At 38.7% G+C, this 14,457-nt stretch overlaps 2 protein-coding genes and 2 long non-coding RNA genes across 4 annotated transcripts; 2 read left to right on the forward strand and 2 right to left on the reverse strand.

Moving 5' to 3' along the window:
• The first annotated feature begins 1,074 nt into the window (after nt 1–1,074).
• Nucleotides 1,075–2,856, forward strand: LOC148291255 (uncharacterized). Its single transcript, XM_088245732.1, has 6 exons — nt 1,075–1,291; nt 1,394–1,632; nt 1,714–1,932; nt 2,044–2,142; nt 2,239–2,319; nt 2,416–2,856. The coding sequence occupies exons 1-6, from the start codon at nt 1,075–1,077 to the stop codon at nt 2,854–2,856; spliced, it is 1,296 nt and encodes a 431-aa protein (XP_088101858.1).
• A 1,621-nt stretch (nt 2,857–4,477) lies between these two features.
• Nucleotides 4,478–10,958, reverse strand: LOC110744314 (uncharacterized). Its single transcript, XR_015826334.1, has 3 exons — nt 10,763–10,958; nt 10,409–10,643; nt 4,478–5,101 (listed from the first exon to the last, which is right to left on the reverse strand). It is a non-coding gene; the product is annotated as an uncharacterized LOC110744314 (long non-coding RNA).
• Nucleotides 8,366–9,717, reverse strand: LOC148291256 (uncharacterized). Its single transcript, XM_088245733.1, has 2 exons — nt 8,721–9,717; nt 8,366–8,403 (listed from the first exon to the last, which is right to left on the reverse strand). Exons 1-2 carry the CDS (start codon nt 9,715–9,717, stop codon nt 8,366–8,368), a joined length of 1,035 nt encoding a protein of 344 aa, XP_088101859.1.
• Nucleotides 10,959–11,371: 413 nt separating the features above from the next.
• LOC110744309 (uncharacterized) lies at nt 11,372–13,438 on the forward strand. The gene is made up of 3 exons (XR_002524604.2): nt 11,372–11,757; nt 12,394–12,468; nt 13,150–13,438. It is a non-coding gene; the product is annotated as an uncharacterized LOC110744309 (long non-coding RNA).
• The last annotated feature ends 1,019 nt before the right edge of the window (nt 13,439–14,457 follow it).

Below are 14,457 nucleotides of genomic sequence, written 5' to 3' on the forward strand. Positions count from 1 at the left end.
AGTCTCTCAGTCTAGAACCGTAACTCGCAGCCCCTTCTCCTCCGATTCGAACCCTAACTCGCAGCCGCTCTCTCTCCTTTCCCTCTATCTCATCCCTCTCTATCCCTCTCTCCTCGGACCCCTCTCATCCCTCGCATTTCGTGGCTCCTCTGGGCCGCTCTCTCTCCTCCGTCCCCACTTATCCCTCTCAGTCCCTCTCTTCTCCGTCCCCTCGCATCCCTCTCAGTCCCTCTCTCCTATGTCCCCTGTCAGTCTGTCGCCTCCTCCATCTCCGCTCATCCCTGTCAGACGGCGGCCCCCCACTTTCTGTCTCGCTCGCCACCGCCGAACTGCCGTGCTCTCCAGTCTCCCTCGAAACCCAGTTTGTAAATTTCCTAACTCTCCCCGATTAATATTTTCAATTGTTAAGTTTTATTTCTGAAATTTTCGGATTAAGTTTGGAATTGTTTTGTTGTTTCAATTTGTATATTTATTTTGTAATTGTTTAAATTGCTGCTTAGTCTGATGGTTGGTTAGGATTTGTATTTGATTTGTATTGCGGCATCCTAAGTGTTTAAATTGCTGTTTCAATTTTGTTTTTGTATTGGATTTGTATTTTTTATTTCAGATTTGATTGGAGGTGTTGAAATTGCATTGTGGTGTTGGATTTGTGAATTTTTAGGTGTATTGCTGTTAGATTTCAGATTTGATTGGAGCATCTGCTGCTGTTTTTTGTATTTTGATTACTTTTCGGGGGCTTTAAACTATGTGCTACTAACCAAATTTTGTATTTTGCTTCGTATTTTGATCACATACCGATTATTTCAAAATTGGGCAGCAATTTGATTTTTCTTTATTATGTGCTTCTGTTTTTTGTAATATCATACATATTTCTGTTTTGTTTGCTTTCAAAAATGTGCTTCTGTTTTTTGCCATATAAAGAATACATGTTTCTGTTTGTTTTTTAAATATTGAATTTGTTGTTCATTAGGCTTTGAGGTTTTTTTTTTTACAAAATTTTAATTTTAGCCAAGGATGTTTTTAATTGTAAGACCTTATCAGATGTCACAACTTATCAAACGTCGTAAGACGGTGATGACTTCACCTAGTTCAGCTCCCCCGACTGCGGTGTCAGCTCCCACTGGTCTAGCACAGTCGCACGACATGCCAGTTTCTCCCCACGTCTCCCGTGCGCCGGTGTCATCAGAGTCATCAGTGGCACAACCAGTTAGTGCCAGGCTGCGTCACCGCCCTCCCAGCATGACCGACACCACGTCACCATCTGCTGCTAGTGCGTCGGGGTCACAACCAGGTAAAGATTTTCCTTCAACTCCAATTGTTTTAGACCAAGAATGTTAGACCAAGAATGTTAGTAGGATTTGTTATTTAACGTTAATTTTATATGTCTTTGCAGCCAAGAAGAACACCCGAGGACCCTGTCGCCAGTTGAGGACGGCCAAAGTCACCCGGGTGACCAACAGTCGTATAAACATCGCATACGACGCGCGGCATCGGGCTGCACCAACGGCTGACCAGCACAGCTCGTTGGCCCATGACATTGGATCTGTCGTTCGGACTTATTGCCCGATCAAATGGAAGTCCTGGAAGGTCATGCCTGATCAGGTGCGGATGGAGATGTTAGGACACCTGTCGGTATGTATTCTATACCTTTTAATTGTTTTTCCCTTCAAATTTTATTTCTAATATTTAATGTATGTAATGAATTTATTTTAGACAAACTACAATTTGGAGAACGTCGGCGAAGAGTTGTTGGCCTACATCAACAGACTCTTTGCTGACAGGTACAAGCAGTGGAAGAGCGACCTGCATCACCATTTTCAGGCATATGATGATCCGCAAGTTGCTCTTCAAGAAGGTTGCCTGAAGGAGCTTGAGGGCCGGGAGGATAGTTGGCAGTGGCTCTGCGGTCATTTTCAAGAGGCCGATTATGTGGTATTTTTATATATTAAATTGAAACTTATTACATGTTTCTTACTAATGTGTATTTAATTTTTTATATTTCATTTCACTTTCAACTAATACGTTTTATTTTTTGTATAAGAGAAGAAGGCCAAAGCAAATAAGGTCAATAGGCAGAGGAAGACCCTTCTCCACCATTCAGGTTCCAGGCCCTTCTTTTATAGGATGGAGGCGCGCCGTCAGGTAATAATAAAGTCGTTTTTATTTATTTTTTAATATGTCAGTAATATTAATTTGTTTTTTTCGTACTAACATTTTTCTTCTCTTGCTCAATTTAAGGGGGGGTCCAAATTCCCAGAGATTGACGTCTTTGGCAACGTTTATGTTCGACCTGGGAATGAGTTGGCGGAGTCCCTTCATGTAAGTAGCCTTTAATTTAAATTATTATGTAAGCGTTCAAGTTTTTATAGTTATTATATGAATGTTTTAATTCATATTTTATGTTATGTTCAACAGACGACGATGATTGAGAGGAGCCAGTTGGTTCTTCAAAAGTCCGCCTCCCAGCTTCCTCCCGAGACGCCGCTCGAGTCTGTGGTTCCTCCATCAGATGCAGGGTTTCAAATCCTGACTGAAACCTTGGATCATACTCTCGGGAGGCGCCCAGGGACATATTGTCGAGGGATGGGGAATGCCAGGCAGCGGCCACCTAGACCCCGTGAATCATCGGAGTCAAACGAAGAGGTGACTGCTTTGAAGATAGAGGTGGCGGACCTCAAGAGTCATTTGTCTCATATTCTACAGTCCCTCGCTCACTCCGGCATTTCAATCCCGCCTTTTACTCCCCCGTCGACCTCCGAGCATGGCAACCACACCTCTCCCCCTGTCAACAATGTCCAGACCTCCGAGCTGCATTTGTCAGACGACAATGTAGATCTTGGAGGGTTGTTTGATTAGATTTTACCATTCTTAATTACATTTTAAATATTTCTATTGTACTAAATACATTATGTTATAACATTTTACATATTTCTCTTTATTACCTTTTTTAATTGCAATTTCATTTCATTATTATTATTTTTTTAAAACCAAATTTATTTTTGTTACCAAAATAATTAAATTTAATTTTAAATTAATAATAATATATTTATTTTTGCGCGACGATATTTTCCGTCGCACAAATTTCCTTTTTTGAAAATACACAACCGTAAAAATAAATTTTAAAGAATTTATTCTATTTTGCGCGACGAAAGATTTTGTCTCGCTAAGTAACTGCAACAAATATATTTCGTCGCGCAAATATTTGAGTCACGAATACTCTCGTCGCACAATACCTGCGCGACGAAGGTTAGTCGTCGCGCAGTGTCCTTACAACGACTGTATTTCGTCGCGCAAATATTTTAGACACGAATGTACTCTCGTCCCTCTATTTTTGCGCGACGATTATTATTCCTCATGCTATGTTAATGCAACGAACGTATTTTCGTCGCGCAAAACTTTGACCGACGAAAAATCTCATCGTCCCGCGACATCTGGTGCAACGAAGGTTTACCGTCGCGCTCTTTGCACGACTATTCGAATATTTTCGTCGCGCAAAGTCATTCTTTACGATCTTTGCGCAACTGATTTTGCTCGACGAACCTTCTGTCGCATTACTATTTGTGCGACACAAATGTACTTTGCGCGACCAAAATGTCTTCATCGCGCAAATACAAAAATCTAGTAGTGAATGATTAGAGAACATCACCATAATAATTTTCATTCAAGTTTGGGGGTTTTTAGTTAATCCTAAATTTTTTTACCATAATGAGCTTTTGCGACATATATATAGACAATCTTTCAAAATAAAACTTTAAAGCTATAATAAAATTCATAAAATTATTGGGGTGTCCAGGTTCCGTGTTGTTTGTGCTTAGTCTATTTGTTCTGGGCTCTTAGCCCCTCTTGTTACCACAAAATAAAAATTCATAAAATCTAAATTCTGTGACCATTGAAGTATATATGTTAAAGGGAACATATCTTAAGGACCTTATAGCACATATATTAACCTTTAAACATACAAGTATTCATTTCAAGGAAAAAAGTGTAAAAACAATGATGGAAAGTCACTTGAGAATCCTTATGGTGCTAATATCAGGATGGATGGTAATTTTTCATGCTATAGTGCAAGCTGAAGATGCCCCATCTCCTTCTCTTTCTCCTTTATTTTCATCTCATCTTCTTTCACCCTATTCAACTGATAGCGCTACCCATTATACCTATATTTTTTTACCATTGCATCAGGTTATTGATCAATTAAAGAGATAATTTGAACAAGAAACAGTTGTCACATTCTCTAATCATGTTAATCCAAGTTTGTTGAAAACCAAATTTCATAAGCAAATAAAGAGATAATTCCAATTAATCCTATCATACGCGTCGTGCATAACTAATTTAAATTGTCATTCGAGGTCTTTTAAAACATTTTTTAGGAAAAGTGTATAGTATTTCATGTCCAATTAAGACATTAACATAAATTAAACTTCATTTGTAATACAAGGATCCAAATTCTAGTATTGTGCATTTGATTATTATGCCAAGTAAAGAGTCATCCAGAGGAAGGGACTACTTTCAAAGCTTTAACATTAACAAAATTCCGAAACCACCCTTCCTGTCATAGACCTGGCATTTTCCAAAGAATTCCACAAAACACAAACTATCAAATTTATACAACCCATGGAAAGTCTTAACATATTTCTAATAAGAAACGCAGTTGAAATAATGGAATACCACTAGCCTTCCTCTCTTTATATCAAATTTATATAGCTAAAGTCTAAAATAAGAAACGCATAAGTTTAAAGGGTGATAATAAGGCTTTGGAACTTAGGGTTATGCCTTCACTCTTGCTCGACATGAACAATAACAGTCCGTCAAGCTTCCCACTCGCCTTACAAAGAATCTCGAGCAGCTCCATATTGCCAATTTCATAGTCAGTTGGTGGCTCCTGCGAAGGAGGGGAAAGCGTAGCTACTCGCTCATGGCGGACGAGGCCCAGAGAAGGGCAAAGGACTCATTTCTTTGATCCCAAACGAGAAGAGAGAACAAACGGCGATTACTAATAGCCAGTGGAGATTGGAAATGTATCTATATTTGTTCATGTGGTACATTAAACCCACATAAATGTATAGTGGTTTCAACTTCAAATGTGGTACTTGATACATTCAGTGTTGTCAAATGCAGAGTAGTTTTATTTCAATATTCCTCCAAATGGGGAGGTCAATATATATACACATTACAAAGTGAAAGTGCTCCATAAAAGTATGGAGATAAAGATAAGCTAGTTGTCTAAATCATTCCTAACACATGCTAACTGTCTGCCATAAAACAATATTCTCTAAACAAGCTAACGTGCCCACACGTGTTGACCATACAACCATATTTTCCAACTCATGCCAACACTCCCCCTCAAGTTGGTGCATAGATGTCTCGCATGCCCAACTTGTCAAGTGAGTTGGAAAATGCAGTGGTGGAAACAGCATGGGTCAAGATATCAGCTAACTGGTCTTCTGTCTTCACAAATGGCACATCAATAATATGAGCTTCCAACTTTTCTTTAATAAAGTGTCTATCCACTTCCACATGCTTGGTACGGTCATGTTGCACAGGGTTGTGAGCAATAGCAATGGCAGCTTTATTATCACAGTACAATGACATAGCAACTCTAGGTTTGTAACCTAGTTCTTTCATCACATTCTTGACCCATAACAATTCACAAATGCCTTGGGCCATCGCCCTGTATTCAGCTTCAGCACTCGAACGAGACACAACCTTTTGTTTCTTACTTCTCCAAGTAACCAAATTTCCACCAACAAAAGTAAAGTAGCCAGAGGTAGAACGCCTGTTATTATTATCACCTGCCCAATCAGCATCAGTATATCCTTCAATAGTTAAGGATTCATTTTTGGTAAATATAATACCCTTTCCAGGAGTACTCTTCAAGTATCGTAGAATCCTGTTGACAGCATCCATATGTCTTTCACTAGGAGCATGCATGAACTGACTAACAACACTTACAGCATAAGCAATATCGGGTCTAGTATGAGAGAGATAAATTAATCTACCCACCAGTCGTTGATATCTTTCCTTGTTGGTGGGAACATCACCAGGATTTTCTTGTAACTTATGATTCTGTTCAATTGGAGTGTCAGCTAGTTTGCACCCAAGCATACCTGTGTCAGTTAAGAGATCTAAAACATACTTCCTTTGGGAAAGAAATATGCCCTGGTCTGATCTGGCCACTTCTATCCCAAGAAAATACTTTAATTCTCCCAACTCTTTCATCTCAAATTCACTTGACAGATATTTCTTCAATTTATCAATTTCATCATCATCACTTCCAGTCAATATCATATCATCCACGTAAATAATTAAAGCAGTTACCTTATCTTTCTTATGCTTCAGAAATAATGTGTGATCTGAGTTACTCTGTTTGTACCCAAACTTCCTCATTGATAGTGCAAATCTTCCAAACCAACATCGAGGAGACTGTTTTAATCCATATAATGCCCTTTTTAACCTGCATACCATTCCTGTCCTTTCTGGAACACCTGGTGGAAGATCCATGTACACATCTTCTTTCAACTCCCCATGTAGGAAAGCATTCTTAACATCATATTGCAATAGAGGCCAATCATAATTAGCAGCTAAAGACAGTAATATACGCACAGTATTGATCTTAGCTACAGGAGCAAAAGTCTCATTGTAGTCTACACCATATTTCTGAGTATAACCTTTAGCAACCAGTCTAGCTTTGTACCTCTCGACAGAGCCATCAGCTTTATGTTTGATGGTGAAAATCCATCTGCATCCAACAGTCTTCTTTCCTGGAGGCAAATGAACCACATCCCATGTCTGATTCTTTTGTAGAGCCCTCATCTCCTCTGCCATAGCTTCAGTCCATTTAGCATCTGCTAATGCATCCTGCAACTGTCTTGGAATAGATACAGTAGATACTTGATATAGGAACGACTCATATGACTTGGATAATCTATGGGTTGACACATGATTACTGATGGGATATTTGGCTTTAGCATTTAGGTCTGCAGTATATTGAGGTTTGGGTTTACCACGGTTTGTTCGAACAGGCAATTGATATTTTGATGGTTGAGACTCAAAATTGTTATTTAAATTACCTAAAACATCATTAGTTTCAGGAGTTACCTCATGTGGGACCTCTCGAGTAGGTTGGATGGGCCGTGGAGAAAGAGGGGAATAAGATGGTGTTTCCATGGTGTTTTCAGTTTCTGGTGTCTGAAAGTTGAATTCTTGGTCATCAATGATAGCCTCAGTGTGAGCTTCAGCATCCACACATGGGACAGAATCCGAAGCTTCAGTTTCAACTTGAGCATCCAGACATGGGACATTATTAGACTTAGATGCAGAAATTGTAAGCCACTCATGGCTATTCTCTTCTACACCATCATTCTCCCCCTGAAGAGGAGAGCCATCAATGGAAAAATAGGATAAATCCTCATGAAAGGTGACATCCATAGTAACAAACATCTTGCGAGTAGGCGGGTGATAACAACGGTAGCCTTTCTGATGGGAAGCATAACCCACAAAAAGACATTTGATGGCACATGGGTCGAGTTTACTTCGCTGATGAGGAAGTACATGAACATAGGCAACACACCCAAACACCTTTGGAGGAAGGTTAGTGACAGGAGGCATGGTCTTCATTTTAGCTTGAAGAACCTGAAGCGGGGTTTGAAATCCAAGTACACTGGAAGGCACTCGATTTATCACATATATAGCAGACTGCAATGCTTCCCCCCATAGATACTTGGGAACATTGTGATGAATCAGAAAGGCTCGGGTAACCTCCAAGAGTTGGCGATTGCGACGCTCAGCAACACCATTTTGTTGTGGAGTGTAGGGACATGATGTTTGATGAATCATTCCTTGGGAGATAAAGAATTCAGCAAGATCACGATTAACATATTCACTGCCATTGTCAGAACGCAACACTTTGATAGTGGTAGCAAATTGAGTTTGAACCATCGTACAGAATTCCTTAACAATACGACTCACATCGCTCTTGTGTTTGAGCAAATAAATCCAGGTGATACGTGTGCAGTCGTCAATAAAAGTCACAAACCATCGCATACCACCACATGTAGTAGTTTGAGAAGGACCCCAAACATCAGAATGGACCAAAGTAAATGGCATCAATGCCTTGTTATCGCTCGAGGAAAAAGTAGTGCGATGACTTTTGGCGAAAATACAAGTCTCACATGTAGAGCATTTAAACTCTTTATTACAAGAAGCAAACAAAGAAGGTAAAAGGTGCTTTAAATATCCAAATGATGGGTGTCCTAACCGTTGATGCCACAACCAAATCATCTTCTCATTCTCCAGAACTTGCTTATTAGCTTGATGTGCAACAATGTCTGAATTTGAACCATGAAAGTACCATAAATCCCCTCTCCTAAAACCACGACCCACCTCCTCCTGAGTGTGAAGATCCTGAAAATAACAATGTTGTGGGAAAAAATGGGAAGAATACTCTGCCGTAAGTTTGGACACAGATAATAGATCCTTATCTAATGTAGGAACAAGAAGGACATTAGTTAAGGTCATGGAAGGGGTAATTTTAACAGTGCCAATGCCAGTGACAACATTTGTTTCTCCAGTAGCAGTTTTCATGATATATTTTGAACATGTGGAAGTAAAGGTAGTGAATTTCCTAGGATTATTAGTCATATGATCAGTCGCTCCAGTATCAACTACCCATGCACTATCACAAGCAGAAGTAGAAGTACATAAAGCATAACTAAATTTACCTTGCTTGGCCTCCTTAGTGGTTACATCACCTGATTCATCCCCAGTGGTTTGAGTGGTGACATGAGCAGCACTGCTTCTATGTTTCTGGGCAATCAAATCATCAGCCCATGCAGGTCGTCCATGAAGTTTCCAACACTTATCAATAGTATGGTTTTTACCACAATAAGTACATTTGTGCTCATCTTTAGTAGGAGATGATCCATTGTGCTTGACAGAGGACTGTAACGGTGCAGAGGATCTCTCAATGACTGGTTTTGAAGCAAAGGCTGGTTTAGGAGGGTGTGCAAAAGAAGTACGATCACGATCTGGTCCTTGGAATCCCTTGCGTGCAGCCATGGCACTTCCACTAGTCTTCTCTTCACTCCACATGGTTTTTAGTCGGACATCTTCTTCACAAATCATAGCATAAGTTTCTAAGACATCAGGAAGAGGATCAGAGCGGAGCACATATGCACGGGCTGCATCAAGATGTGAATCCAGCCCTGCCAAGAAGATATATACACGGAAATTTGTGACAGTTACCAAATGAGTGCAGAGATCAATTTCATTCTTGATTTGAGGTGGATTGATAGAATCAAGTTCTTGCCAAATGATTTGCAATTCCTCATAATAAGCCTCCAGGGTGCGTCCTGCTTGCACGGTGTTGACAGATCTCTTGGTCAACTCATAAATCTTTGAGGAGTTATTACCCACAGAATAAGTTTTCTCTACAGCATTCCAGATTGCTTTGGCAGTAGCAAGACGATCGAACAGAGCACGGACATGTTTTTCCATGGCATTGAGAAGCCATGTTTGAACAGTACAATTTTCTTCTTCCCAATCTTCATAGGCATCAACATCTTCCTGTTTAGGAGCTTTCTTGGTACCAGTAATATAGCCGAGCTTCTTCTTGCTGGCTATGGTCATGCGAGCAGCACGAGCCCAGGAATCATAATTGACTCTTCCAGTCAATTTCTCAGGAGCAATTTGGAAGTTTTCAAATTTATCACCAGCCATAGGTAAATGAATAAAGAATATTATTCAAAAAACTTTGGTTTGAAAAGGGAGACAAGGTTGTCTCGGATGGGAAATAGAAAGATAAAAAATTATGGGAAAAGGAGAAAAAGGTTAATATAGTTTATGGGAAAGAGAAAAGTAAAGAATGATGGGCATGTGGGAATGTGGAAAAGATAAAATAAGATAATATAAAGTTATGGGAATGTAGAAAAAAGAGACGGAGAGAAAGAGTTTGGTAAAGAGAAGAGGATTGGATCAGTTAGACGGTAGCAGCAAGCTATAGAGCAGTTCTGGCAGTGGGTAGTGGGAGAGTTTAGATATGCAGTGGGCAGTTGGATAGTTTAGATATTCAGTTGGCAGTGGTAATCTTTTCTGGGTCTGGATATGAGTAATAGCAGCGGAAAACAAAATGGTATGGAAAGCTAGGATAGATCAGTTCAGGTCTCAAGAGCTTAACGCTCTGATACCATGTCAAATGCAGAGTAGTTTTATTTCAATATTCCTCCAAATGGGGAGGTCAATATATATACACATTACAAAGTGAAAGTACTCTATGGAGATAAAGATAAGCTAGTTGTCTAAATCATTCCTAACACATGCTAACTGTCTGCCATAAAACAATATTCTCTAAACAAGCTAACGTGCCCACACGTGTTGACCATACAACCATATTTTCCAACTCATGCCAACAAGTGTAATATGAAGAGAGAGCACCCAGTAAGCCTTCACTCCTTGCTCGACATGAACAATAACAGTCCGTCAAGCTTCCCACTCGCCTTCCAAAGAATCTCGAGCAGCTCCATATTGCCAATTTCATAGTCAGTTGGTGGCTCCTGCGAAGGAGGGGAAAGCGAATTCCCGCCTACCACAATCGAGACAAGCTTATCCAGCTTCTTGTTTATATCGAAAGTAACCTCAGAGAATCCCTAATGCCACAACAATACCCAACAACAAGAAGCAAAGCGATAAGTAAACATAAAATTGAAATTGAAATTGTCTCAAATTAAAGCCTCTGTTCTGATTGTTTGAAATCATATAGAACTACCAGATCGTAGTACTCTTCAACAGCAAGATCCGGCGGAGGACGAGGCAGATCGTTGTTCTCAACAGCAAGCTCCGTACGCTCCATGGATATAGAGAAGAAGATGGAGGTTATGGCAGTGCTTGGCTTAGTTAGGGTTCTGAGAAGAGGAGACGAACAGAAAAGAAAGAGAAAATGCGGCTCTATGAATAAACTGTCAAATACAAGAGTTGGCTTAAATAGAAGAAAAAAAAAACCCTAAAGTCATAGGAAAATAATATCCTAACAAGTAACTTATCCTTCAAAATATAAAATTAAACATTAAATTAAATACAAATCTTAACAGAATCACAATTGCTTCAAACTTCCTCAATCAATTAGAAAATCCCTTCCTTATGGAAAATTAGGTATTAAACATAATTATCTTTAGTAATTAGTATTTGAGACAAAAAGTATTTCTGTTTTGGTTTTAATACATAGGAATTGAATTTTGTTTTGGATTTGACCAAAGAAGATGCCCAAATTCGTTGGCCCACCTTACATTAAATATTGAAATGTCAATTATACCCTTTTTGTTTAAAAGAGTGACCAAAATTCGTTGGTTTTTTTAAATATTTTTTTTAAAAAATCAGATCATATCGAGAGACCTATGAGAAACTTGACCGCACAAGAATTGTACTATGGTAGCAAAAACGCTTGTGGAACCCAGATCGGTGGCATCATCGGAAAGTCAAGTAGCGTGAACAAGCAGCTACGGCAGGCCACCGGGGCCAAGATCCGAATGGAAGAAGCCCAAGTCAAGTTGCGTGACCGGGTAGTGGTGGTCGTCGCTCCCAGTGCAATCCGTTCCAAGATTTGGTTGAGAACTCCGGTTTCTGGCGGAGGTAGCGCCGGTCGGGTCGGTGATAGGGAAGGGCGGTAAGGTGGTGGAGAAGATTAGGAAAGAGATTGATTGTAAAATTAGGGTTTCGAATGAGAAATTGCCGGCTTGTGCAGTTTCTACGGACGAGATGGTCGAGGTGAGGTTGTGTCTTTGCTTTTTCAAGATTTCAATTACGTTTTGGATGTAAATTAGATAAGTTGTGTGTATTGAGTTGGTTTGAGTTTGGGTTTTACTTCAAAGGCCTGCATTTGCATTCACTTGTTGTTGGTATTTGTGTACGATGTATTGAATTTGTCCCATTTAGCTTACGTCAAAATCCCAAATTGATGGGAACTGGCTAAATGCATGGAAGAGTTCTGCCATATAGTCATGAGGTTCAATCTGTGTAACATAGGGATTAAAACTCAACCCAAGAGATGTTACAAACTCTTCAGCAATTCGGGGCCAATTAATATCAAGATATGCGACAAGATTAGCATTGTAATTTCCAACAGCACCAGCAAATTTTCCCATTATTTCCACCCGAGAGAATTTAGTAAATTCTATTTAGAGTTATGTGGAAACTTAAACTTGTTGTGTATAATTAGTAGTTTAGCATGATTGTAGATTAAATGTGCTTCATTTCTTTGCCAAGTAGTTTCTTGGCAAAGAAACTAGTTTCATTTCGTAAGATTACTATATAAAAACAATAAAATAAAATAAAATAAAAACAACAGATCTTAGTTTCTTTGTCAAATGTGTTATGGTCTGATGGGTATTTTGGATATTGCAGGTGGTCATTGATTGGGCCGGGAGATACCTTCACCAGATGGAAAGGCCATTAGATGTGCTATTCAAACAGACGCTGGTAACATTTTCAATTTGCATAAACTTTCACTCTTTTTCTTATAATGTCAAAGTTTTCAGCCTTATGTATGTTAGAATTTTGAAGAGTAGAGGCTACCCATATGAGGATTTGGGTGGGCAAGAGAAGAGTAGAACTACCCAAGAGAAAGGGAACTCAAAATTGGACTTTTGGAAACTGGAAACTGAATTGCAGTTTTGGAAACCGCATTGCAGTTTTCATTTAATTACAATTTGATTTTTGTTCTTTCCTTGGCCTTCAACCTCACCAATTTGAAGAGTAGGGGCTACCCAGATGAGGAATTGGGTGGGCAAGAAAAGAGTACAACTACCCAACTCAAAATTGGACTTTTGGAAACTGGAAACTGCATTGCAGTTTTCATTTAATTACAATTGTTTTTGTAGTTGTTTTTGTTTTTGTTTTTGTTTTTTTTAAACATAATTGATACATACATTGTATTTTTGTTACAGTTTCTGTTTTTATTTGCAGTTTTTGTGTGAATAAGTGTTGAAATGATATTTTTTTAAAAAAAATTTAAAACCGTTGATTGTTTATATAAATATTGTATAATTGAATAAATATTGCAAAATCATGTTTGGTGTAGTGGTTTGTGAGTGAACCTTCCTCCTTTGAGGGTCAAGGTTCGAGTCCATTCAATGACACAAAATCTTTTTTTTTTTAAAGGTGAATAAAGGGCAATGGAGTTGATCCCCTGCAGAAGGTGGCAGGCGACGAGATTCCGGCGGTGGTGGCTGGCGGCGGGATTCCTGCGGTGGTGGCCGGCGGCGAGATTCCAGCGGTGGTGGTTGGATAGATATGGACATGTGGCATAGTATGCTTGCTTTAGGAGTGGCATTGTGTGTAATTTTGATATTTTTTAATGATATTTTTGTAAATTAGGTACCATATTTTGGTCTTTGGCCTTATGCTAATTAGATGAAATTGTATTCCTATCTTCCAAATTAGTAAACTATATTGTGTTTTAAAACTAAAGCTCCCTTGATTTCCTTCCAACTTTGAGCCCCTTTATTTTAAGAGATATTTAGTCAAATACCCATTCTTAGCACTAAAACTATAAATATACCCCATACCATTTAATTTCTATAGACAAACAAAAAAAAAAACTCAAAAAATGACAATTGGCCCTATTGAATTTAATTTTGATTATTAAATTACTTTGATGTCCTATTGAGTATTTTGGGCTTGTTTATATGTTTTGGGGTTGGGTTTGTTTTGAGAAATCAATGGCAGTTTTGTAATTTAAAAGAAGTTAAAAGCCTTTTTGTTATGTTATAAATGAGTTTTGGGTGTGTTTCTAAAGTCCATTTCATATGGGGTATTTTTATAATTTGGGCTCCTATATTGGGTATATTAGTGAATCTCCCTTATTTTAATTAATTTTTCACAACATAATTGACCCATATTTCATCCTACATCTTCCTATCATAAGCGTCTTGCATAACTAATTCAATTGCATAACCCTAGACATACTAACCTTGAGGACCACGAATGACAAAAAAAAAAAAAAAAGGTAGAGAAATGAGAAACAAGTATGTAAATGTTACTGGATGATTCATTGGACTTTTGCAGCAACACTTGGTTATTTATTAATCACATGTGTCTAAAATCTTAATTTCAAGAATCTTAATTCCATAATTAATGCATGCAAGGGTCCTCATTAGAATTTGACCAGTAATTAAAAGCTCCAAACTTACTGTTGCCTGCCCCTGGTTACTTGCTCTCATCCAAAATCAGTCCTTGCCAACTCAATGATAAAAGTAGTCCCGAGTAAGATTGTAATAAAAAGAGAACTTTTATTTGTGAACATACATTCTCAATTCTCTAAGAGAGATGGCATGAGTTTTAGAGGTGTTTATATATTACCCGCAGTGAAGTGTGTTTGTGTTATGGCTGAGAGAAAGAGAGGGGGTCGTGGGTTTTGGGTTTTATAGGTCTTTAATACCCATTTTTGGAACGTGGGTTCATCGAATT

Source organism: Prunus avium, chromosome 8 (genome assembly GCF_965620075.1).
Source record: "Prunus avium chromosome 8, drPruAviu1.hap1.1, whole genome shotgun sequence".
NCBI classification, from domain to species: Eukaryota; Viridiplantae; Streptophyta; class Magnoliopsida; order Rosales; family Rosaceae; genus Prunus; species Prunus avium.